Source organism: Rana temporaria, chromosome 3 (genome assembly GCF_905171775.1).
Source record: "Rana temporaria chromosome 3, aRanTem1.1, whole genome shotgun sequence".
NCBI lineage: Eukaryota > Metazoa > Chordata > Amphibia > Anura > Ranidae > Rana > Rana temporaria.
In genome coordinates this window covers 59,400,938-59,425,829 of record NC_053491.1, presented here as the reverse complement: position 1 = coordinate 59,425,829, position 24,892 = coordinate 59,400,938, and the positions used below count along the sequence as shown (strand labels likewise).

The 24,892-nt window shown below is 41.5% G+C and overlaps 1 protein-coding gene across 4 annotated transcripts in view; it reads right to left on the bottom strand.

Annotated features, from left to right (window-relative positions):
- Positions 1-446: 446 nt before the first annotated feature.
- Positions 447-24,892, bottom strand: part of CEP152 (centrosomal protein 152) — a 77,351-nt gene continuing 52,905 nt past the window's right edge. For all 4 annotated transcript variants that reach the window (XM_040342648.1, XM_040342649.1, XM_040342650.1 and 1 more), the window contains 8 exons: positions 21,324-21,935; positions 21,116-21,233; positions 16,756-16,959; positions 12,656-12,743; positions 12,444-12,547; positions 9,243-9,399; positions 7,264-7,367; positions 447-1,358 (listed from right to left, as the gene is read on the bottom strand). In XM_040342648.1, the coding sequence (XP_040198582.1) occupies positions 523-1,358; positions 7,264-7,367; positions 9,243-9,399; positions 12,444-12,547; positions 12,656-12,743; positions 16,756-16,959; positions 21,116-21,233; positions 21,324-21,935 (2,223 nt within the window). In that variant the 3' untranslated portion in view covers positions 447-522. The remainder of the gene's footprint in view (positions 1,359-7,263; positions 7,368-9,242; positions 9,400-12,443; positions 12,548-12,655; positions 12,744-16,755; positions 16,960-21,115; positions 21,234-21,323; positions 21,936-24,892) is intronic.

Sequence of the window (24,892 nt, the reverse complement as noted above, 5' to 3'; positions counted from 1 at the left end):
ATTCTATTGGATTTTAAAATAGAAAGAAGAAAAACATTTTTCCCAAATATCCACTCTTTTTTCGCTTATATCGCCAAAAATTAAAAACGTAGTAGTGAATAAATACCACCAAAAGAAAGCTCTATTTGTGTGAACAAAATGATAAAAATTTCATTTGGGTACAGTGTAGCATGACCGCGCATGTGTCACTGAAAGTGCGAGAACGCTGAAAGCTGAAAATTGGTCAGGGAAAGAAAGGGGTGAAAATGCCCAGTATTGATGTGGTTAATGACCCATTTTTTATGCTTCACTTTCCTTATAAACTATTCACAGCAGCTTAAACCTTAAAAAACTCAAATTAACTTTATTTTAAATAGCACAATTGTAGGAACAAACACATAAATTAAAAGTAGAAAAATACATCTCTGCACACACATATAAAACAAATATAAAATATAAAAATCATTTATATACACGCATGTCAAAAAATAAATAAATGTTTTTTGAAAATTAAAAAAAAACTAACTATATAGCACACCAGTGTCATTTAAAACTATTTACATCAGGGAACGGACTGTCAAAGCCACTGTCTTGCGGTGGAGTGGCAAAATCCTTCAATAATGTTCGTTGAGGTAGTTGGTTGTCTCGACCTACATCGGAGTATGGCCCTGACTCAACAGATGTGGGCGGATGGCCCGTGATTTTACTAGAATGCCATGTACTGGGAGTCTGATCTCTTCTCTTTGCAATGTGAGCAGAGTGATTCTGACCTTCATATCTGCTGCCAAAGGCATCACGACTTTCCTCTGCATGAGAAAATAAACCTGCTGCTGAAAGTTTCCCTCCAGCGTCCAGATTGTAAGACGGCACTTTCATGCTGGTTAAAGGGCTTTGTGATGGGAAGAGACCTTTGCCACTGACCAAGCCCCAACCATTGTCTCCGTTATCCCGCACTGGAGTTTCTTGAAGTTCAAACCGTCTCCTGGATCCTTTGGCCTTAAGATGATCCTGGCAGTCAAAAGATTTTAAGCCCTGTAAAAAAGAGGGCTCGCTGCGGCCATGAAAAGGCCTCTGGTTGGACTCTGCATCTGAACCCGTACAGTTTAAAGTACGGCCCTCTTCTAGAGGCAATGTACATACTGGTGGAGCAATGGTACAGTCCTTTCTGAGCTGCCTTGATATTTCATCTTGTTTGCTGGCTGATGTGTCCACAGTCGGGAATATGCTTCCATCAAGCTTCTCTTTCATATGTCTCCTAATCAGTTCATCAATCGTTCTTTGCTCTGTGATTGGTGTCTTTAGTCTGTCAGTTACACAAATCTGAGCATTCACAGATTTTGCCATTTCATGCTCAGTTTTATTTCCAATCTGTACAGGAGCTATGAAAAAAAAAAAAAAAAGAACCAATAATTTTACATTTATTAAAAACACACACAGCCCTGGCTTGGGAGCAAGCCTGCATATATGCCCCGCCCCCCCCCCCCCCCCCCAACAGCAAGTGGATTGTTATGGGGGCAGACACAGAACGGGAGGAGCAGAGCGCCAGCAGGGGACCTCATAAGATCAGGCTTGGGACGCTCTGTGCAATACTAGTCTAAAGAGCAGGTAAGTAAAAGGGGCTCTTTTTTTATTTTAAGGAAAGAAAAAAAAAAAAAGAGCCTTTAGAAATCACTTTAAGCAAAATAATAATAATAAAAAAAAAAAAAAAACAGAACATTTAGGAAATCAGAAATCTCATTCACATAAGTAGGTTCTTGTTTCTATGGTTAAAATTTGTAGAATATCTGAATTGGCTATATATATATATATATATATATATATATATATATATATATATATATATATATATATATATATATATATATATATATATATATATATATATATACATACATATATATATATATATATATATATATATATATATACACACATACACATACACATACACACACACACACACACACACACACACTCTATTTGCTGGCGTATAAGACTACCTTTTACACTTAAATAAAATGGCCAAAAAGCAGGGGTCGTCTTATACTCCGGGTCAGCTGCCTGCTGTATGTGTGGTAATACTGTATTGCAGCTTTGGCTACATACAGTATATACCGCTTAGCCAATCCCGTTGAGCGACGTATTCAAATGAATACAGAGCCTGCTCGATTGGAGTAACAACCTCTGCCAATCTGAGCAGGCTACATACAGTAGCCTGCTCGGATTGGCTTTGAGAGTCAGAGAGGCGTGGGCTTATGATGTTACAGCCTCTGCCAATCCAAGCAGGCTTTGTATTCATTAATAGAATTCATCGCTCGCTGTGATTGGCTCCAGCAAGAAGGAAGAAGAATATGGCTCCAGCAAGAAGGAAGACGAATATGGCTCCAGCTTCAGCAAGAATGAAGAAGATTATGGCTCCAGAAGGAAGAAATATGAATCGTTGGAAGCCTCGGAAGGGGGGTCGTCTTATACAGTGAGTACAGGCAAAAAATCTTAAAAAACTGTAAAGTTGGGGGGTCGTCTTATACACCGGCAAATACGGTATAATATATATATATATATATATATATATATATATATATATATATAAAAAAACAAAACTGCATCCCTGGGAATCAGGCGCGCCGCTGGTGGCTCACTCATGCTGTGATTTTACACAGTGGGAGCGATCAGTGGGCCTGATGTCCACCAACCCCTGCTGATCATTCGGTAAACAGACAGAAAGTCAGTCTGCCTATGTAAAAAAAAAAGCAGATTGCCGTTCTGTCAATACAGAAAGCATTCATCCTGTGTTCCTGTAAAGCAGAAACACAGACCCATGCCTTTCACTAGTAAAAGCATCTCCCCCACTACACTCAATCACCAGCTAGGCACACACTTAACCCTTTGATCGCCCCCCCCGAAGTTAACCCCTTCCCTGCCAGTGTCATTAGTACAGTGTCCGTGCATTTTTTTTTTTTTTTTTTTAGCACTGATCACTATAATGTCACTGGTCCCCAAAGAAGGGTCAGAAGGGTTAAAAGTGTCAGGTGTCCAATTTGTCCGCCGAAATATCGCAGTCCCGCTAGAGGTCACTGATCGCCGCCATTACAAGTAAAAAAAAAAAAAAAAAAAAAAAATTCCAAAAATATATCCTATAGTTTGTAGATGCTATAACTTTTGCGCAAATCAATATACACTTATTGGGATTTTTTTTTACCAAAAACATGTAGCAGAATACATATTGGCCTAAATTGATGAACAAATTCCATGTTTTACTTTTCTTTTGGATATGTTTTATAGCAGGATCTAATTTTAGAATATATATTATACACACACACACACACACACACACACACACACACAGAGTATATACTCCAGTATAAGCCAACCTGAATATAAGCCGAGGCACCTAATTTTACCACAAAAAAATGGGAAAACGTATTGACTTGAGTATAAGCCTAGGGTGTCCATCCGCATTCCTCACTGTGCCCATGACTAGACTGATGTTTAACATGGGAGTCTATAGAAGGGGTGCCTGGCTTTGGGGGAAAACAAAAAAAAAAAACGGTGCTCCCCGGCCATAAATCCCCCAGACAACAAACTGCACACTTGTAGAGGAAGAGTGGGGCTACATGTGAGCCAAGATTGGGGTCCAGGGGACCTACGGCCGGCACCAGGGCCCCAAAGTCTGGGAGATCGGGTGCAAAAAGGTGATACCGTATAAGCCAAGAGGGGCATTTTCAGCACAAACAAATGTGCTGAAAAACTCGGCCTATACGGTATATATTTATGTTTTTCAAATTGTCCGACGTTTTTTTTTTTTATAGCGGAAAACACAGAGGTGATCAAATACCATCAAAATAAAGCTCCATTTGTGTGTCGCATGACCACATAATTGTCAGTTAAAGTAACCTACTGCCGTATCACAATCTTGCGGAGGTGAATTGGTTAAACAATGCAGCTCTTGATCACAAACGTGTAGAAGGACTTCAGAATACACAGATACAGGTGTTCCCATATGGATTTAAAAACATAAAAGCACCTACACAGGCCACTCATTAAAATATACAGTACAGATTTTACTGATCTGCAGGTGAGGCAGTGGAAGAAAATGGTTTCTATGGAATATTTCAAATATGAACTTGAGTAGACACATTGCTCCGCATTCCTGAAATATCCTACTCATAATACAGAAGAAAAGAATTTGGCAGTGGTTACACCAGACAGTCTAACACTGAAAAAAGTAATGCAGGGAGGGAAGAATAATGCCAATGTGACACAGAGATATGGAATTACCTCTTTGAAAATCCTGCCTTATATATAGAGGTGAATAATACAAAAAAAAATATGTTAAATATAAATCCTAAGAAATAGTGTATAAAATAGCCATTTCAACTTCTTAAAGCGGAGGTCCACACAAAAAGTGAACCCCCACTTTTCTGAACCACTACAAACCCCCCCCCCCCCCCTCCGGTGTCACATTTGGCACCTTTCAGGGAGGATCAGATACCTGTATAATACAGGTATTTGCACCCACCCCGGGAATAGACTTTAAAAAAAAAAATAAAAAAAATATATATTCGGGTGGACCTCCCCTTTAAAGGCCATTTCATATGGGTGGCAAAGGAGCAGTAAAAGCAGGCAGTTAATCCACATGTTTACAGCCCCCTGACCATACACCTAAATCCTAACATTGCAGCCAGACGGCGTAGTACTCATTACACCTTGCATTTAGCTCAACTTGCAGAGCTTGTCGATCTTGCAGAGCATCTTTCAAACTTGTCTATTAAGGTCACTGGGACTAACCGCAACCCCGCAACTTAGTGGACTAATTTCTATCCATGTATGGGCAGATAAAAGTTGATCGATCAACTTGTTTGTCTTTTTCCCGACCAACCAATGCCGTCAGCTGTAGCGTGCAACACTGATCATTGCATTTTGAGGGCGGACAAGAATACAATGACTCAGTCGGAGTGATGCCCCCATCCTTCTCAAGTGTGGGGATGTTGGAATCGGCTCATTTTATCTTATTTTTACTTAAACCCACTGGTTGAATGAAAAGAATAGAAAACAAACAAACAAAAAAAGCATAAATGTAGCAGAGCCGGTTCACACAGGGGCGGCACGACTTCGGGGGCGACTCGGCAAGGCGTCCTGAAGACGACTTCAGAGCCGACTTGCAAAATTACTTCTGTATAGAAGTCAATGCAAGTCGCCCCCGAAGTCGTACAAGAACCTTTTTCTAAGTCGGAGCGACTTGCGTCGCTCCTATTAGAACGGTTCTATTGAATAGAATGAGACGCGACTTGTCGCCTGACGAGTCGCCCCAGTGTAAACCGGCTATTAGTGTCCACCTAATTATTTCTGCCTGTCAACCTTTACATAATCCATCACCATAACTTCACTAATATACCATGCTACCCATAAACATACCAGTAACAAGTGATGCATCCGATTTTGATCATTGTTTCGAATGAATGGGCTGTTTCTAAGCTCTTTGTGAAGAGAAGTGAATTTAGCAGTCTAAGGTGCCCTTTATTGCACTTGGGAGACTTTTTTGGAAAACTTCCCTGCATGAAGACCTGATGTTGTTGTGCAATAGATGGAAGAATCAAAATTCTAAAACATGCATTGCTCATTCCAGTTTGTGGCGTAGTGCATACAGTATTTCTTAGCATAAAACAAGGCTAAAGGTCTGGATTATTAGGCTGAGCTTACAAGGAATCAAAAAAGATAAGTCCCCACCTCTCCTCAAAAAAAAAAAAAGGAAATGGTGGGAAAAGGGAATCTTAAGGTGCCAAAACAAAAAAAAGATATAACGCAGCAATGCAAAAATGTCTAAAAACTACAATTTATTATTTATACAAAAAAAATAATATATGTATCATTGGAACATATTATATAGACATATGTCAACATATGATATAACCATTTGGTGCAATCAAAGCGTGGTCCTGGTGCATATAACCTCTGATGTATATGGATCAACGTGTCTCGTCCAAGCAAAGAGGCTTCTTCAGGGCCCACATTTTGGCACCTTAGGCCACATAGTGCACGGTCTGATCATGACACTGGTGGATAGCTCCTCTCTCTAGTCATATTGAGACCTGGGGTTCCTGCTTGGTTCAGTCTTGTGATCCTTGATGATTAAACTACATATATCAGGATCAATATGAATGGCATTTCTGATTATTTCTCCTAGTAGTCTACTTATTGTGTTTCATCACTTTTTATTAGACCTACTGATGGCAGGGATCTGTTGGTGCTTTTGTCCCTTGTTTTTAATGAAAATTGATATACCTGTGGATATATACCTTTCTGCTTGACTGTGGCTATATTAGGCGTGATGAATCAGATATTTTGGTGGTCAACATCTCAGCTATTTAACTTATCAATATTGAAACATGGGTCCTGAAGAAGCCCCTTTGCTTGGGCAAAACACATTAATCCATATGCATCAAAAGTTATATGCACCAAGACCATGCGTTGATTGCATGGAATGGTTAAATCATATGTTGACTCTCGAAATAATATGTTGATGATTTTTTTAAATATATATTTGTATAGATAAAATTTGTCGTTTTTAGACATATTGAAATATTAAAATACTGAAATATTAAAATCCACTTTTCCCACATCACCTCTTTTTGAGGAGGGGTGGGGACTTACCTTTTTGATTACTTATACAGGGACTTGTGCCCCCCCCCCCACCTAATTATCTAAGCTTACAAGGAAGGAGAGGTAGAATAGCTGGAAATGCTGACTATTTTGCAAAGTGTAAGCTTCTTGGCCTACATCTTCCTTCACTAGTTGCCAAATGACAAACCTGGACCAAGCACATGCCTGGTATTAAGTGTCCAGCAACACCACATGCTTGTTCTGGGTCAGCCTCCGAACCATCTCTAAGTCAGCATTGAGAACATCCATATTTCTGTTCTAACGGGATCCTTTGAAACAATGTTCACGTTTTATTAGGTTCATGTGCAAAAGGCTTCTCCTACAATAAAAAAATCCCAATTGCTACACGATATGACAAATCACTGATACATTGTGCAACATGCAGCACACCAGTTCCCTAAAGCTAGTCAAATCAATGTCAGAGTATGGCACCTCCCCTCAACAGAAATCGGACGTTTGACCAATTTCTGCTGAAGGGACAAGTTGGAAATATTTTGTTGATCAGTGGCTGCAGCCAATGTCCCGGCAGGGGGGTTCCTACAGCCATCTCATTTGCCGGCTGGTTGAACGAATAATAAATGAACAGTGTATGATCAGCTCACCACGCACTGCTATTATACATACCTACTCTGAAGTTTCTGCTCTGAGTTTTGTGAGAGATGGGAGTTTCCAGAACTTTGGCCATAGTTGCAAGCTTGCTTGCCGCATTCATGATTTTCTTTTCAGCACTAAGAAATTAGATAAAAACACACACATAATGACACATTCTGATATGAACAAGCATAAGGGTTAGTGTAAACAGGCATTTATGATGCATTTGTCAATCAATTACACCGATTCAAATGGAGAAATAAAATCAAAAACGGATCTTGGACCCCTTTCACACTGGGGTGCTTTTCAGACGTTTTTGTGCTAAAAACCGCCTCTCAATCCACCCCAGCGTGCTCGTCTGACCAGACTGACTTACACACGGGCTGAATGTCTACCAGTTTTCTTTTTAACCGGCCGATGTCTCCCGACATTTGGCCTGTGGGTACGGGGCTTTAGTGTCCGCTCTCATAACCGCAAGATCTAAAGTTCTTCAAGTCTGTATATCCCCAAACACTGATAAGGGAATTCTATTATAAAGTTGCAACACATAAGTGTGAATTACTCCATATGCTAAGCATTTGCCTGCATAATACAATTAGGTATTTTTTAATCATAATTTCCACATTCTCTTTGCTTTTAAAATTTAATTTGAATTTTTTTGCGCTATAAACAAAAATAGAGCGACAATTTTGAAAAGAATTGAATATTTTTTACTTTTTGCTATAATAAATATCTCCCAAAAATATATATAAAAAAAACGTTTTTCCTCAGTTTAGGCCGATACGTATTCTACCTATTCTTGGAAAGAAAAAATAAATAATCGCAATAAGCGCTTATCGATTGGTTTGCGCATAATTTATAGCGTTTACAAAACGGGATAGTTTTATTGCATTTTTATTAATATATATATATTTTTTTACTACTAATGGCAGCGATCAACGATTTTATTCATGACTGCGACATTATGGCGGACACATCGCACAATTTTGACAAATTTTTGGGACCATTGTCATTTTCACAGCAAAAAGTGCTATAAAAATGCATGGTTTACTGTGAAAATCACAATTGCAGTTTGGGAGTTAACCACTAGGGGGTGCTGAAGGGGTTAAGTGTGACCTCATATGAGTTTTTTTTTGATTTTAACATTTTGTTTTTTCAAAGTTTTTTAAGAAACACAAATATACTTTACATTTCCAAAGAACATACACAAAAACGGATCACATTTAAAATACAAACAACTCTACATAAATAACAGAAATAACAACAACAACAACAACATTAACAACATGGGTCTATCCTATACCTCCTGATCTTTCATCTTGTTTTTCTTTTCCTTTTATCTCATATGGTTACCCCTCCCTTACTCTCATATGTGTTTCTAACTGTAGGGGGGCAGGGCTGGACGTGTGACGTCATTGATCGCCTTTCCCTACATCAGGGAACAGACGATCAATGACATTGCCACTGTGAAGAACGGGGAAGGTTTGTTTACACACACCTCTCCCCGTTCTTCAGCTCCCGTGACCGATCGCGGGACTCCGGCGGTGATCGGGTCACGGAGCTTCGGACCGGTCGAGGGCGTTTAAATAGGTACGTGCTTGTGCCCAGCCGTGCCATTCTTCCGACGTATATCGGCGTTAGGTGGTCCTTAAGTGGTTAAAGCTAGCCATTGATGGAACACTTTTTTCTCCTTTGGCCAGTAGGCTGGACCAAAAAAAACAAACAGATTCTTTCATTCAAACAATCGAGGTGGATAGAGGAATCCTCCCCATGGAGACATTGTATTCTGTATCCTGACAGCAGGGACTGTCAGAACACACAGATTAACGACTGCAGTTGGTGATCGAGAGAAATTTTCCAACAATTTTGTGTGACAGAAGTCATTGGATCGACTTCTGTTGAGCGGGCGCAGCCACATGTGGATCCAAATGTGTCCAGCTCCGGCTGAACTGGCCGTATTTTGATTCATCCATGGCCAGCTGATGTTGTCACTATACATTTCAACCACTCACCCCTCATTCTTTCCATCATCCTTTAATAACTGCTGCAAACAGGTTAAGTAATATTTCCGCATTTTTCGTGCCGTTTCTTGACGTTCTTTTAAAACTTCCGACTTCAACATTTCAGCAGCCCTTCCTTTGCTTTCATGAATATATCGAAGCATGTCACCTGTTGGGAACAATTAAGTATTTTCACTATTGTCAAAAAACAGTACCTACATTTTGTTTTTGTTCAAACCATAAATAAAAGGTTACGATTTTTTTTCCAAAACTACGGGGTGGGCCATTTATATGGATACACCTTAATAAAATGGGAATGGTTGGTGATATTAACTTCCTGTTTGTGGCATATGTGGTATATGTGAGGGGGAAAACTTTTCAAGATGGGTGGTGACCATGGCGGCCATTTTGAAGTCGGTCATTTTAAATCCAACTTTTGTTTTTTCAATAGGAAGAGGGTCATGTGACACAAACTTATTGGGAATTTCACAAGAAAAACAATGGTGTGCTCTTGCTGAATGAAGCTAGGACAGCCACTGATATTTCCTCATTAGACCCCTTTCACACTGGATACGCCTATAGCGGAGCGTTAAAATCGCGGTGTTTTACTGCGATTTTAATGCTCCGCTATAGGCGTATCCAGTGTGAAAGGGTTCTAATGAAGAAACATCAGTGGCTGTCCTAGCTTTATTCAGCAAGAGCCCACAGCGTAGCACTCGCCGCATGTCACTGGAGAGCACATAGAACACATTTTATAAGTGGTCAGAAACTTGTAAATAACTCATGAAAGAATAAAGTTACGTTAAAACCAAGCACACCATTGTTTTTCTTGTGAAATTCCCAATAAGTTTGATGTGTCACATGACCCTCTTCCTATTGAAAAAACAAAAGTTGGATTCAAAATGGCCGACTTCAAAATGGCCGCCATGGTCACCACCCATCTTGAAAAGTTTCCCCCCTCACATATACTAATGTGCCACAGACAGGAAGTTAATATCACTAACCATTCCCAATTTATTAAGTTGTATCCATATAAATGGCCCACCCTGTAGATTTTTCCAACTACTGACTAGCAAGTATGTAGAACTAAACATATAGCACATATACAAGTAAAACAGTAAGATTTCACATTAGCAAAGATCTGCCCCTGCCGTCACCGTCGGAAGGAAAAAGTGTCAAGAACAACAAAAAACATTGCACAGAGATTACTGAACAGGTGAAGTCCCCCTTTTTCTTTTTTTCTTTTATACAAAAATACATTTACTAGCACCTTTTCCCATTTTGAGACAATTAAAAAAATCTGAAGATTAGTTCACCTTTTTCTGTTTTTGGACAAAGCTTCATAAATAAAACCCAACTCCTAAACCTCTCAGGCTTGCACATTTTACATTTATACCATGATGAATTTAGGAAGAGAAGTGTATACAACCCAAGGAGGACAGCAGTCAGAATTTATGGTATACAGATCCAAAAGATTGAGGTCCTAAAGAAATAAGAAGCCAGTTGGTGATAGACTAGAAACAGATAGCAAATATTTCTGGGTGGACTGACCCTTTAGGCCTAATGCAGAAGGTGGAAGAAATCCAGTCCTCTGTGCGGAGTCGCTGGCAGATGGGTGTGCATCCACCTCAGAGTTGCATGCAGGCAGCCCATAGAAATGGATGCACACTGCACAGACACAAGTGCATGTCAAGGTTTGATGTGTGGGCAGGAGCGTGGATCTGAATGCAGACACTGCCTGCATGCAGCTCCAATGTGGATGTGAACACACCTGCCGGGGGCTCTGCATGGAGGACAGGATTAATCGCCCATCTGAATGAGCCCTTACTTAGAAAAAAAACGTGCCTTTTGTTCAGCGCTGTGTGCTGCACAAAAATAAAGTTCAATAGGTCCTTATTAAAAGGGCTGTAAAGGCAGATTTTTTATCTTGATGCATTATATGCATTAAGATAAAAAGCCTTCTGTGTGCAGCAGCCCCCTAATACTTACCTGAGGTCCCTCTCTGTCCAGCAATGTCCGCGAGTGTCTCAGCCGTTAGAGATTCTCCTTCCTGATTGGCTGAGACAAAGCAGCGACGCCATTGGCTCCCGCTGCTGTCAAACTCAGCTAGTCAATCAGGGAAGAGAGGAAGTAGGGCCAGGTCAGGGCTCTGTCTGAATGGACACAGGGAGCTGTGACTCGGCTCGAGTGCCCCCAAAGAAAGCTGCTTACTGTGGGGGCACTGAACATGAAAGAGGGGCTAGGAGTACAGAACAGGGACCTGAGAAGAGGAGGCTCTGGGTTGCTCTGTGCAAATCCACTGCAACAAAGCAGGTGTGTATGACATGTTTATTATAGCAAAAAAAAAAACACAAGACTGTTCAATAACTTTAAAGCAGAATTCCACCCAAAAAAAAAGTGTAGCTGCTGACATTTAAAAATCACTCACCTGTCCCACGGTCCAGCGATGCAGGCGCACGAAGCCCTGCTCCTCTAAGTGGCATTCTAACTGTGGGTGCCCCGGATGTGGACTCACTGCACATGCACGAGCCGCACTGCGAATGGCAAGGGAATCTTCTGGGACCTGCGACATGTCCCAGGAGATGGGAGGGGGAGAGGTGATTTTTCTTCCCGGGCCACGGCGCCAGGGGAGGAAGTGGGAGCTGGGTACCTCTAAAAAAAGGGTACCCCCCCCCCCCCCAAAAAAAATCGTCATGTTGGGGGTCGCCTGCACTTAAAGCAGAATTCCATCTTTGGGTGGAACGATGCTTTAAAGTTTTGGAGAATACATAGTATGGCCCGTACAAATGTTTAAATGCAACTATCATTGTAAAAAAAGGTATAGAGTGCATAGTTCTTCTTGGTGGTACTGGGTTCTGGCCCCTATAGCGAGCACGAACCCCACCCTATGATGATTTAGAGGTTGTGGCCAACGGGGTGATGTAGTACACCTTTGGTGGGCTTGTCCTTGCCTCATAGGGTTTTGGTCCAGGGGGTTTGGACTCCTACACTCCTCATTTAATATACTAATATGCAAAGATGCTAAACTTGCCTTGTTGCACTGTCTGACTCAGGGCGTGTTTTCTTATTAACAGAAACTGGCAGAGAGGGATCGGGAACAGGACCATGTTTCACCTTAAATATTGGTGTAACATGAAGTAAGCTTTTAATCCTCAGCTGACACTGGAGAGTCCACTGAACTGAAATCTAAGTCTTATTTTTTATTTGCCTTACTTTTTATTTTGTCCACAGCTTTGATATACTGAGAACGCATCTCTTCTAAAGCCTTTCCTTTACACATATCACAGCCCTTCTCGGAACCCTCTTCTGGTGAAGAACTAAAATGACAAGAGAACATCAAGTAAATGGGTTACTTTGATTCAAAATAAACAAAAAGCACACAATATAAAACTTCACACACACACACACACACACAGTAATGTTACCTTTCTTTGGGGTTGACAGATTTTTCATCAAGCTTTTTCTGCAGGTCAAGGTTTTCTATCTTTAGAGTTTGGACAATGGTTTCATTTTCTGCAGGAAAATAATAAATATTTATTTTTATAATTATACATAAATATATACACACACAAAATATATATATTATACACACACACACACACACACACACACACACACAGTATCTCAAAAGTGAGTAAACCTCTCACATATTTGTAAATAATTTTATTCTATCTTTTCATGTGACCTAAACCCTATTGAGAATCTGTGGGGCATCCTCAAAATGGAAGGTGGAGGAGCGCAAGGTCTCTAACATCCACCAGCTCTGTGATGTCATCATGGAGGAGTGGAAGAGGACTCTAGTGGCAACCTGTGAAGCTCTGGTGAACTTCATGCCCAAGAGGGTTAAGGCAGTGCTGGAAAATAATGGCGGCCACACAATATATTGACACTTGGGACCCAATTTGGACATTTTCACTTAGGGGTGTACTCACTTTTGTTGCCAGCGGTTTAGACATTAATGGCTGCGTGTTGAGTTATTTTGAGGGGACAGCAAATTTACACTGTTATACAAGCTGTACACTCACTACTTTACATTGTAGCAAAGTGTCATTTCTCTAGTGTTGTCACTTGAAAAGATATAATAAAATATTTACAAAAATTAGGGGTGTACTCACTTTTGTGAGATACTGTGTAATTATATATATATATATATATATATATATATATATATATATATATATATATATATATATATATATATATATATATATATATTAGTGCAGGCATCATCCCAGGACCGTTGTTTAGAGCGGGCGATCGGCTATCCAAACATAACAACCGATGCGGCTAAAAGCCGCTCGGTTGTTATGCCGGAGGAGCGGGAGGGGACATCCCCCCCTCCCGCCGCCTTTCACCGCTCTGACCGGGCCTCCCGTCCCACCGGGAGACCCGTTTCTAGATCCGCCGCCTTCTGTGTCCAGGTTGGAGACTGACACTAAGCCGTAAGCGGCTTTGATTCAGTCTCCGCATTGAAACCACGGAAGCGGCGTCATGACGTCACTTCCGGGTTTCTCGGCTGCCAATGGCGCCGGATTTAAAAAAGTACACAGTATTCAGAATCGCCGTTTTCGGCGATCTGAATACTTTGAAGTGCAAAGGAGGGCTCGGAGGTCTTTTAGACCCCCGATCCTTCCATAAAGAGTACCTGTCACCACCTATTGCTGTCACAAGGGATGTTTACATTCCTTGTGACAGCAATAAAAGTGATCAAAATGTAAAAAAATAAAAAAACACAATTTAATATTATAAAAATAAATAAATAAATTGGAAAACAAAAAAAAATTTTTTTAAAGGGTGAACCTCCTTAATCGCGCGATTAATCGTGAGTTAACTATGACATTAATGCGATTAAAAATTTTAATCGCTTGACAGCACTAATATATATATACACACACACACACACACACACACACACACACACACACACACACACATACATACATACATACATACATATATATATATATATATATATATATATATATATATATATATATATATATATATATATATATATATATATATATATATACACACACACACACACACACACACACACACACACACACACACACACACAGTGTGTGCAGACAAATCAACAGGTATTAGTAACCAAGGTGGGTCAAGGTAAAGCTGAACTCTGGGGATGTTATATTTTTAGCAAACTTACACTGGATAAGCTTGGCACATTGCAAGTATGCACATGTAATAATCATTTGGCCCCTCTGCAAGCTGTAAATCCCTGTAGTAGTAGCCTAAGCCACTACAGTGATAGCAACAGTCGTCTGGGTGCCGCACAGAGTGGCTGGTATTCTGCATAGTATCCACAGAATGACTGCATTTCTGATTGACCAAGGTGGAGGGGAATGACCTCATGATCTCCACCTCATCCAGTTAAAGAAAATTTTCACTGAGAAAAATGAAAGGCATTCTCTAAATGGCAGCCATGCCGAGCAAGCAACCTCCTATACCTTCTGCATAGTAACCAGAGGCCTTCTACATTGATTTACGTTTCCCACAGAGGCCGATCAGGTATTATATATGTGTACTTGGAAAGCCGGCACAATACAAGCATGCAAATGATATAATCTCTGGAGTTCCAACAGTATCAAGACTAGAATGTTTAAAAAACTAACATGCAAAAGTATAATTATCCCAATATGTTTTTTTTTTTTTTTTTACACAATATCCAATCTGAAAAAAACTACATAAAACATAACACAATATCACAGTGGTTATGTGAATTTGTAGGTAGGTATAGTTACTATAACTACACTAGGCAGATTATGTGGAGAAAAAGTTGACCAGACTTTCCATAGAAGGATAGTCTTTCTGGGGGGGGATTCTTTCACCTGTACAAATCGTTTTAGATACAGGAATCCTCCCCACTAAATCTTTCCAATTGTATTTATTTAAACAAGAAGTGTGGGTGGAAACCAGATGACCCCCCACTAGCACAGGGAGAACATACAAACTCCATGCAGGTACTGTCGTGGTTGGGATTTGAACCAATGACAGTGTTCCTGCAAGGCAGAAGTGCTATCCGTTAAGAAAAAAAAGGTTTCAGAAGGAGCTCAGATCAGCTTTTTAACACTTGGATTACACAAGGACACTCATCATTTATTTTGTCATTTCTGCTTGACTTGTGTTTGCACCTTGGGATCAATAGGATTAATAGCATTTATTGCATTACATTGTCACCCATCACTCACCTTGTTCTACACTATTAGTTTTATATACTATCTTCATCATTATATATTTGAATACATGCGCTGATCACTTCCTCAACACATTCACTGCAGGTATTTATTCACTCATTTACCCATTTAGATCTAGCAGCATCTACCGTATTTATCTGCGTATAACGCGCACTTTTTTCCTCTGAAAACAGAGGGTAAAACGTGCCTGCGCGTTATACGCCGATATCATGTTCTACCAGCAGGGGGCGAGGATCGGGACCTGGCCCTGGAACAGCGCTCTCTGCATAGTCTAAAGTTAAAAAAACAAGTCACTTGCCAGCCCCTTGTACACTGCTCTTCCTCTGTCAGCCTCATTTTAAAACGAAGCTTGTAAATGTCTATATAGCTCAGTTTTTTCAGGCTGCTTTCCTCCTCCTCTGTAGCTTTGATTGGAGAAGGAGAGCAGTCACATGCCCATCAGGGGAGAGAAGTCATGTGACCAGATCGGTGAAAAAAAACGGAGCTATTAAGGTAAATGGAAGCTTCGTTTTTGCAATAGGGGACACATGAGGAGCAGTGTGGAAGGGGCTGACGGTGATTTTTTTTTTTTTTTTACTTAACTGTAGAGAATGCTGGCAGCACTGTCCCAGGAGACTGGGGGTCTCCTGGGAGTGCAGGGGGGCTGTGTACTGGATGGGGGGGATTGTATAATGGATGGGGGCTGTATACTGGGGAGGGGGGAATGTATAATGTATGGGGGGGCTGTGTACTGGATGGGGGATGTATACTGGGGAGGGGGGCTGTATGATGTATAATGGAGGGGGGCTGTGTACTGGATGGAGGGGTGTATAATGTAGGGGTGTTGTATACTGGATGGGGGGATGTATAATGGAGGGGGGCTGTATACTGGATGGGGGGGGGCTGTATACTGGATGAGGGGGGATGTATAATGGATGGGGGGATGTGTACTGGATGGGTGAGGCTTGTACTGTAAAGGGTGCTGAGAAAAAAAAATTTCCTTAAACTCCCATCTTAAAATTGGGGTGCGTGTTATACGCCGGCGCGTGTTATACGCCGATAAATACGGTATTTAATTTTTAGTTAATTATTCACGGTCATCCCACACTTGAGTGGTGGCGCGGTAGCACTTTTTATTTAGATCAGCTGAACTCACATAATTTAGTTCCCAGATGTCACTCCCGACTTGGGGGGCAATTTCAGAGACATCCGTGCTTTCATTAGGCCTGTACACACAGGTGAGTAAATATCAATAAACGATCGCTGCGTGTAAAAAAAAATCTAAATAGTCTGTCGTTCATAAAGGACAATGAAGATGTTTAGCATACCTTTAAATTGCTCCATTCTGAGCTTTTGCTCTTTGACTGCCTGTTGAAGATGGCGGCATGCTTTGTCCAGTTTATTCCGCAGCTCCTGGCACTCCTTCTTGGACTTCTCCAGTGGTTTCTGGCAATTCTCGCAGCAACCAAATTCAGAGCTTTCACTTTTCTTCTTTAGCGGAGGATCTACGGTCAGCATCGTCTGTAAATGTCCTGTAGCAATTTGGAGATAAGCGCAACAGGTTTATTAGGCTACTAAATAAAAGGTATAATGGTTTTGTACATTTTGTTTTATTATGGCGAGCAAGAAAAGGTTAATTTGTTTTTAAAACTGAATATTTCATATTATTAGGTAGTCTTCTGTCCAGCCAGCAGGTGGCGAGCTAGCTTCCTTTTCACATGTAAAGCTCGGTACCACTTTCACCCAAGAAAGCTTTTATTTTTTCTTTACAGAATTTAGCATCATTTTCATTTACTGTGTAGACTTTTTAGACACACGGATATAGCCATTGCCTCAAAGGTGATATTCGTGTGGGTACACACTCAGAGGGCACCCGCTATGGATGGGACTACCCACACAGGGATGCATGCAACACCTGTGCATCCCTGCATGGGCAAACGCAGACGGGCACAGATGTAATCGTCCCATGTGAACAGGGCCTTATATAAATAATATAATTACCTACATTAAATATAATCTGCCCCTCACTCCAACTGCATTCTGGTGCAAAAATGGTAACAAAGGATAACATTGTAAGCTGGATTACAAAAGTGAATTCACAACCTGGAGTGGACACTGGGCAGGGCTGCAGATGGACACTGATAAGGCTGCATTGATGGGTGTTTAAATGTTTTTATCCTTTAACTTCCATCCTAAAAGTTTTTTTCCTTAAAATTCCCTCCTAAACTTGGGGTGCGTGTTATACGCCGATAAATACGGTATATATTTATTACACACACAATATTACCAAAAGTATTGGGACACCTGCCTTTGCATTTTATTGGCGTCTTAGTCCGTAGGGTTCAATATTGAGTTGGCCCACCCTTTGCAGCGACAACTCTTCTGGGAAGGCTGTCCACAATGTTTAGGAGTGCGTTTATGGGAATGTTTGACCATTCTTCCAGAAGTGCATCTGCGAGGTCAGGCACTTATATGGACACATGGCTTGGCTCGCAGTCTCCGCTCTAATTCATCCCAAAAGTGTTCTATCGGGTTGAGGTCAGGACTCTGTGCAGGCCAGTCAAATTACTCCTCCCCAAATTCACTCATCCATGTCTTCATGGACTTGCTTTGTGCACTGGTGCGCAGTCACACACACACACACACACACACACATGTACACACATTTTCTTGCAGCAAAAAAACAAAAAACTGCGCTGGTTCTGTTGTGTCGTCATACACGGTGTGGATAATGGACATATTCGCCAGCACACCCTGGCTCATCAATCCGTTTATTGCACAAAGATCACATCACAAAAGACTAAGGCCCAGATTCTCAAAGGGGATACGACGGCGTATCTCCAGATACGCCGTCGTATCTCTGAGTCTGAGCCGTCGTATCTATGCGCCTGATTCTTAGAATCAGTTACGCATAGATTTCTATTAGATCCGACCGGCGTAAGTCTCTTACGCCGTCGGATCTTAACTGCATATTTACGCTGGCCGCTAGGGGCGTGTACGCTGATTTACGCTTATAAATATGTAAATCAGTTAGATACGCAAATTCACGAACGTACGCCCGGCCGACGCAGTACAGATACGCCGTTTACGTTAGGCTTTTCCCGGCGTAAAGTTACCCCTGCTATATGAGGCGTACATGCGGCGTACCAATGTTAAGTATGGACGTCGTTCCCACGTCGAATTTTTAATATTTTACGTCGTTTGCGCAAGTCGTCCGTGAAAGGGGCTGGACGTCATTTACGTTCACATCGAAACCAATACGTCCTTGCGGCGTACTTTGGAGCAATGCACACTGGGATATTCCACAGACGGCGCATGCGCCGTTCGTGAAAAACGTCAATCATGTCGGGTCACTAGTTATTTACATAAAACACGCCCCCTGTTCCAAATTTGAATTAGGCGGGCTTACGCCGGCCTATTTACGCTACGCCGCCGCAACTTACGGAGCAAGTGCTTTGAGAACACAGAGAATGCACTTGCCCGTCTAAGTTGCGGAGGCGTAGCGTAAATAGGATACGCTACGCCAGAACAAAGATACGCCGATCTACGAGAATCTGGCCCTAAGTGCAACGTTTCGGAGCCATGCAGGACCCCTTTGTCATCACATGCCGGATAAAGGGGTCCTGTGATGTGGTCCTTTGTGATGTGATCTTTCTGCAATAAGAGGTTCAGACAACATTTGACAATCCATGGTGTGCTATGTGCATTGATCTGTGATGATTCCAGATGCTGAAGTCCATGAGTCCATTTCCAATACCTTGTGTATGAATATGAGCATATTTATTTAAAAAATACAATTTTACAATGGGAAAAATACACCTATGTGTGCATTTTCTGTAATCATCTCTGATACCTGGACACAACAACAACAGATGTATTTACACTCTACGCCCAACACTTCATACTATAAAGCCATAACAAAATATGACAGGTGCATTTTAAACCTGAAGTAAACTCTCTCAATAAGCATTAACTATTTTTAATCATTATGTTGCTAGCCTTAGTAAATAGATAGGAATGTAGATTACATTTACTATATTTCATTTAATTTTTTTTTAAATCTCTTCAGTTGCTTCCTGGTTTCTGGCCTAGGCCAAAATGATGTCATATATACCCAGAAGCCTTAATTTATTTATTTTTCATCTGGAGGAGGGGAGAAGGGGCTTTCTCATCCAATCACATCCTTCTGGCTGCATGCCTGAGCCAAGAGAGGTGGATTTCAGAAAGGTAAATGCTACAAATCATCTGGCCTTACCAGAGGTGTATTTAGGTTTTGTGCTGCCCTAGGCCTGACTAAACTCGTGCACCCTCTAATTTAAATATGACCCACCCCTTCCTGTCACGGCCACACCCCTTTCTGTTTAAGACCCACCGTGACATTTTCGAGTGGGGACACTAGTTCTCAATGCCTGGGGGGGAATGGATTCCCTTAATTTGCATAGATTTCCTTCCTGTTTGGCTATGGGGCAGAAAGTGAAGAGAAATCTCTGCAATGGGACAGGGATGGTAAAAAAAAAAAAAAAAAAAAAAAACTGACAGGGGCTAGAACCCTCCCTTACTCTATCCAAAATGGGAAAAAAAGTGTTGCATATAGTTCTACTTCAAGCACAAATTTCTGATAATTTTATGGAGAAGATATAACCATGCCAATGGTACAGCAGAAAACATATAGCACAGTGAGGAAGGTCTGTGGTCCAGGATGATAGGACAGTCAAAATTAGAAAAAGCTTGCGTTACACCAACAGTGTAGCACAAGCCAATGGGGACACTTTCCGTGCTGCCCCCCTGCAAAGTGCTGCCCTAGGCCTGGGCCTTGTTGGCCTAGGCCAGGATACAGCATTGGGCCTTACTCAAGATGGCCATGACAAGAAATGCTAGGGGGAATTTTTCAAAGTGATCTCTTAATAAAATAAATCATGAAGACATGGATGAATGGGCAAGTTTCCTGTAAATATTACAAATAAATGTAATGGTATATAGTTTGGGGGGCTCAGATACAGTTTAATTCCACTTAAAAAAAAAATCATATAATAAAGTGAAGAATCAATGGAAAAAAGGGGGAGCTATGAAAAGGTCCATTTAAAAAGCTATGGATAGGTTGAAGTAGGTTTTGTGACCCTAATGTGAACATTGCTAATGACAATGCTGTCACCAGCACTGGAAGGGAGGGGAATCTCCATCATTGACACACATATGGTGACAACTCCCAACATTAGGGAAGAGCAGAACTTCTAGTAGCTGTATATTATGATCTGTATACAGAAGTGAGATTTTCCTTCACCTCCTATCCTATTGGGAGACAGGGAACATTTCCCATATGGAGGTACTGGACAGCTGTAAAAGACTAACAGAAGTTTATTATAAAAACTGGATTTCCACTTAAAAAAAAAAAACACTGGGGGTTATTTTACTAAAGGAAAATCCACTTTGCACTACAAGTGCACTTGGAAGTGCAGTCCCTGTAGATCCAAGGGGGGCATGCAAGGAAAATAAAAAACAGCATTTTAGCTCATGATTGGATGATAAAATCAGCAGAGCTTCCCCTCATTTTAGATCTAGCCTTCAGATTTACAGCAACTGCATTTCCAAGTGCACTTTTAGTGCAAAGTAGATTTTCCTTTCGTAAATAACCCCCATTATCTTGAATAGCTTCAGCAAAGTAGGTTTCAATAAAAAAGCAGAGCATACCATTTGCCAAATTTTCTGTAAGAATCCTTTTTGGATTTTTCTGTGCACCTTCAGGATGAAGTCTTTCCTTCCCTCTTAAGACACTAGAATCACGAGAAGTCTCATTTTCATCAGCTTTCTAAAGACAAGATAAGGAAACACATGAAGGAAGCATATCCAAACATCCCAAAAATAACCAACATGGTCATGTGTAATCGCACAAACATACCGGCTTCATCCCCTGTTTTGCATTTGAAACTATTTTGTAAACAATCCCTTTAACTGATCTCTGAAGATAAGATCTTAACTTCTGCAGAAATTGTGCCTCTAAGCTGCCGGTTGCATGCGACAAGCGTTCGTTCCTTTTACATTTTTCAACCAGTTCATCGTGGATCTCAGACATAAGGTTCTCGATTTCAGACAGGATCTCATTATCGTGATCATACAAACGCTTTGATTCTTCAGAAATGCGCAGTTTGAGGCTCTTATTAAATTGTTCCGTCATTGCTGCTTCTTTCTGAGCGAGGAGTTCATTTCTCTGCTTTTCAAAATCAGCTTTTGCTGTATGAAGCACGTCGCTGATTTTGGTCCTATGATCGTCCAAGAAGGTGCGGAAATCTTTCTCATTTTGTGCCTGAACGGCTTGGACTTCTTCTTGCTTCTCTTTGCTCCACTGAGCACGTGCCTTCCCGACTTCAACTTTCATCTGAGCTTCAAACTCCTCGGCCTTCATGTCCGATTCCCGCTGTAATGCTGCAATTTTCTCTTCACATTCTTTGTGTTGACTTTTTTCAGACTCGAGCTTCCATTTATCTTCCGCTGCAGCAACTGCATCTGATATCTAGGATGGGAAACAATAGTTTGTTTAATAAATAATAAAAATGACCTATGTTTAACCTCATGCTAACCAGGTACCGCATATATGAGGCAGCAGGAAGGTTGGGCCTAAAGGCCCTTACACCCCATTGGGGTCCATGTTTTCTGTGATGAGAGTGCGCTCACACCACAGTGACCAGGTTGTTGCAGACAGCTCCTGGGCTGTTTATGATTGAGAAGGAGCTGGATGGGTACCCCATCATGTGATCACTGACACAGCAATACGATTGGGAAGTCCGCCTTACCTCCTGGCCTTAAGACCCATTTAAAGGGCCACCGGTTGAAAGCGGTTAAGTTAATTTAAATGCCATAGGCCAGTGGTCTCCAAACTGTGGCCTGGGGGCCAGATGTGGCCCTTTACTTTACAAAAAAAAGGGTCACTGCCCCCACCTACCAGTTATAGGTGGGGGCAGTGACCCTTTTTTGTATTGTTGACATATTGGTCAGGCAACGCACAGACGCCTTTGCTGCCAATGTACAATGTGCTGGGTGTCTAGTGTGTTTCTGGGCCTTTAAGGAGGGTTGGGCTCCCTCCAGTCATCTGCCATTCATCTATCCATCAGAATACATGTGCTGCTCCCACTGTGGAGACTCTTCAAAGTTAGAGTTGGGGTCTGCAGGATATAGGGTGCCTTGGCGGGGCCTGCAGCTTACGCATGTATTTGCAAATGTGCGCAACTAAACCCCTGTTTTTAACGCATACTGTTAATTTGGTTGGTCGCAGGCTGGTTGGCAAGTTGAGCTTGGAAATTCTTTGCTTTTATTTGACGTGGCCCTTTACTTGCCTTCATCTGGCCCTTGGGGCACTAGTCTTCCACTGATAGGAGACTATTCTGCCAACTGACATCTACAATGGGGCACTATTCCTTCCAATGATACCGACGAGGCAATAACTGCTCTTCCCAATACCAAATGTGGTGAGGTTTATGCCCACTGATGACAGGAAAAATTTCCACTGCCAATGGCCACAGTCCGGCCCCCCTAATGTTTGAAGGACAATAAACTGGCCCTTTGTTAAAAAGATTTAAAACCCCTGCCATAGGCAATTGTTGTTACAATTCCGTTCGGGGTCTGAAGTTTCAAGGAAAGCTTGTTGCCCAAAACAGGCTCTAGGATGAACTAAAGCAAAAGGCCATCCTTACTAACCAGTTGAAAGAAAAAAAAATCCCTATCTCCCATTGCTTATTGGCCCCCAAATAGCGAATGATGTTTCAACCACTTCCTGCCAGTAGGCCAGCATATGACCTCCTGGACTTTGAGTGGAGATATCTGAATGATACCTGCAGTTGCAGGCGTTTTATTAAAGAAGAACTATAGGCAAAACATTATTTTTTCATTTGGATAGATCAGATTTTTTTTCGCCATCATATTTCCCTTCACTTCCTGTCCCATAGCCAAACAGGAAATCTCTGCAAATTAAGGCAATTGCTTGGGGACCCCCAAGTGACCAGAACTAGTGTCTCCATTGGAAGATTTCCTCTCTGTTAGTTTTCTTGGGACAACCCAAAATGTGTGATTTTCTTTTACTTTCAATGATAAAACAGGACAAATAGAGAGAATGAATGTCCTTAACCAGGGCGTTGTGACAAAATGACCAACCTGGCAGAATCCTGTGGCATGAAATCAGCTGGGGTACCAAACCGCGTGCACTGCCCAGGCGCAACACATCACACATCCCTTCAGTGGCCGATGTCAGCACACCGAGGAATTTACCTGTCAAAATTCTTGACAGACTACTGCGCATATCAGAAATCAACTAACACTTATGGAATTTACATTCTTAAGGCCATCTTGGTACACCTTACACTCGATCTCATCATACCTACAGAAAGCAGGAGGGGCAATGGACGTCTTGCTACACCAAACACTGTTTTGAATTAGTAAACTAATTTCAGAAATCGAGTGAGCTTATCTACATGTGTATATTATATATATGTAGATAAGCTCACTCGATTGCTGAAATTATTTTGCAAATTAAGATGTCCGCTGCCCAGCCTGCTTAATGTAGATGTGATGAGATTAAGTGTAAGGTGTAACAAGATGGCCTTAAGAACGTAGATTTCATAAGCGTTGGTTGATTTCCGCCGTGCGCATTCGCAGTAGTCAGTCAAGCATTTTGTCAGGCAAATTCCTCAGTGTACTGACATCAACCACTGAAGGGATGTATGACGCGCTGCGCCTGCACGGTTTGGAGCTCCAGCTGATTCCACGTCACAGGATGTGACGTGGGTTGTACATTCTGCCAGGTTGGTCATTTTGTCACAACAGGTGGCGGGAGGGGACGTCCACCCTTTGGTGCTTCTACCGGCTTGCCCGAGTCGGAGAATGAATCAGCTGACAGCGCCCGTTTACTATAGAGCTAACCGAGAACCAGATGGTCCCCGGCCATCTCAATGAACCTTGGAGGCCAGACGCGTCATTACGACGCCACTTCCTGCCTCGGCAGATGAAAACACTGCCTTGTTTTTAGCTGGAAAGGCCGAGATACTTTTTTTTTTGGTCGTTCTCAGGCTTTCTGGCCTAGAAAAGAGATGCAAGGTCTTATAGACCCCACATCTCTCTGTAAAGAGGACCTGTCATGCACTATTCCTATTACAAGGGATGTTTATATTCTTGTATATAGGAATAAAAGCAATACAAAAAATATATATATATATGTGTGTGTGTGTATATTAGAATTTAAAAGCACCCCCGTGTGCTCACAGGCAGAAATGAACGCGTAAAAATGTTGTGCCCAAATTTGTAAATGGGATTCAAACCACACATGTGAGGTATCGCCACGAACGTTAGAGCAACTCTAAAAAGGGGTAAACCTTTTTAAAGCGTTGCGCCTATGCACATTTTTAAAGTGGTCGTAAACCACTGAAAAAAAAAACACACCTGCAAGACATTGGCATAAATGTGCATACTAAAACATTATGA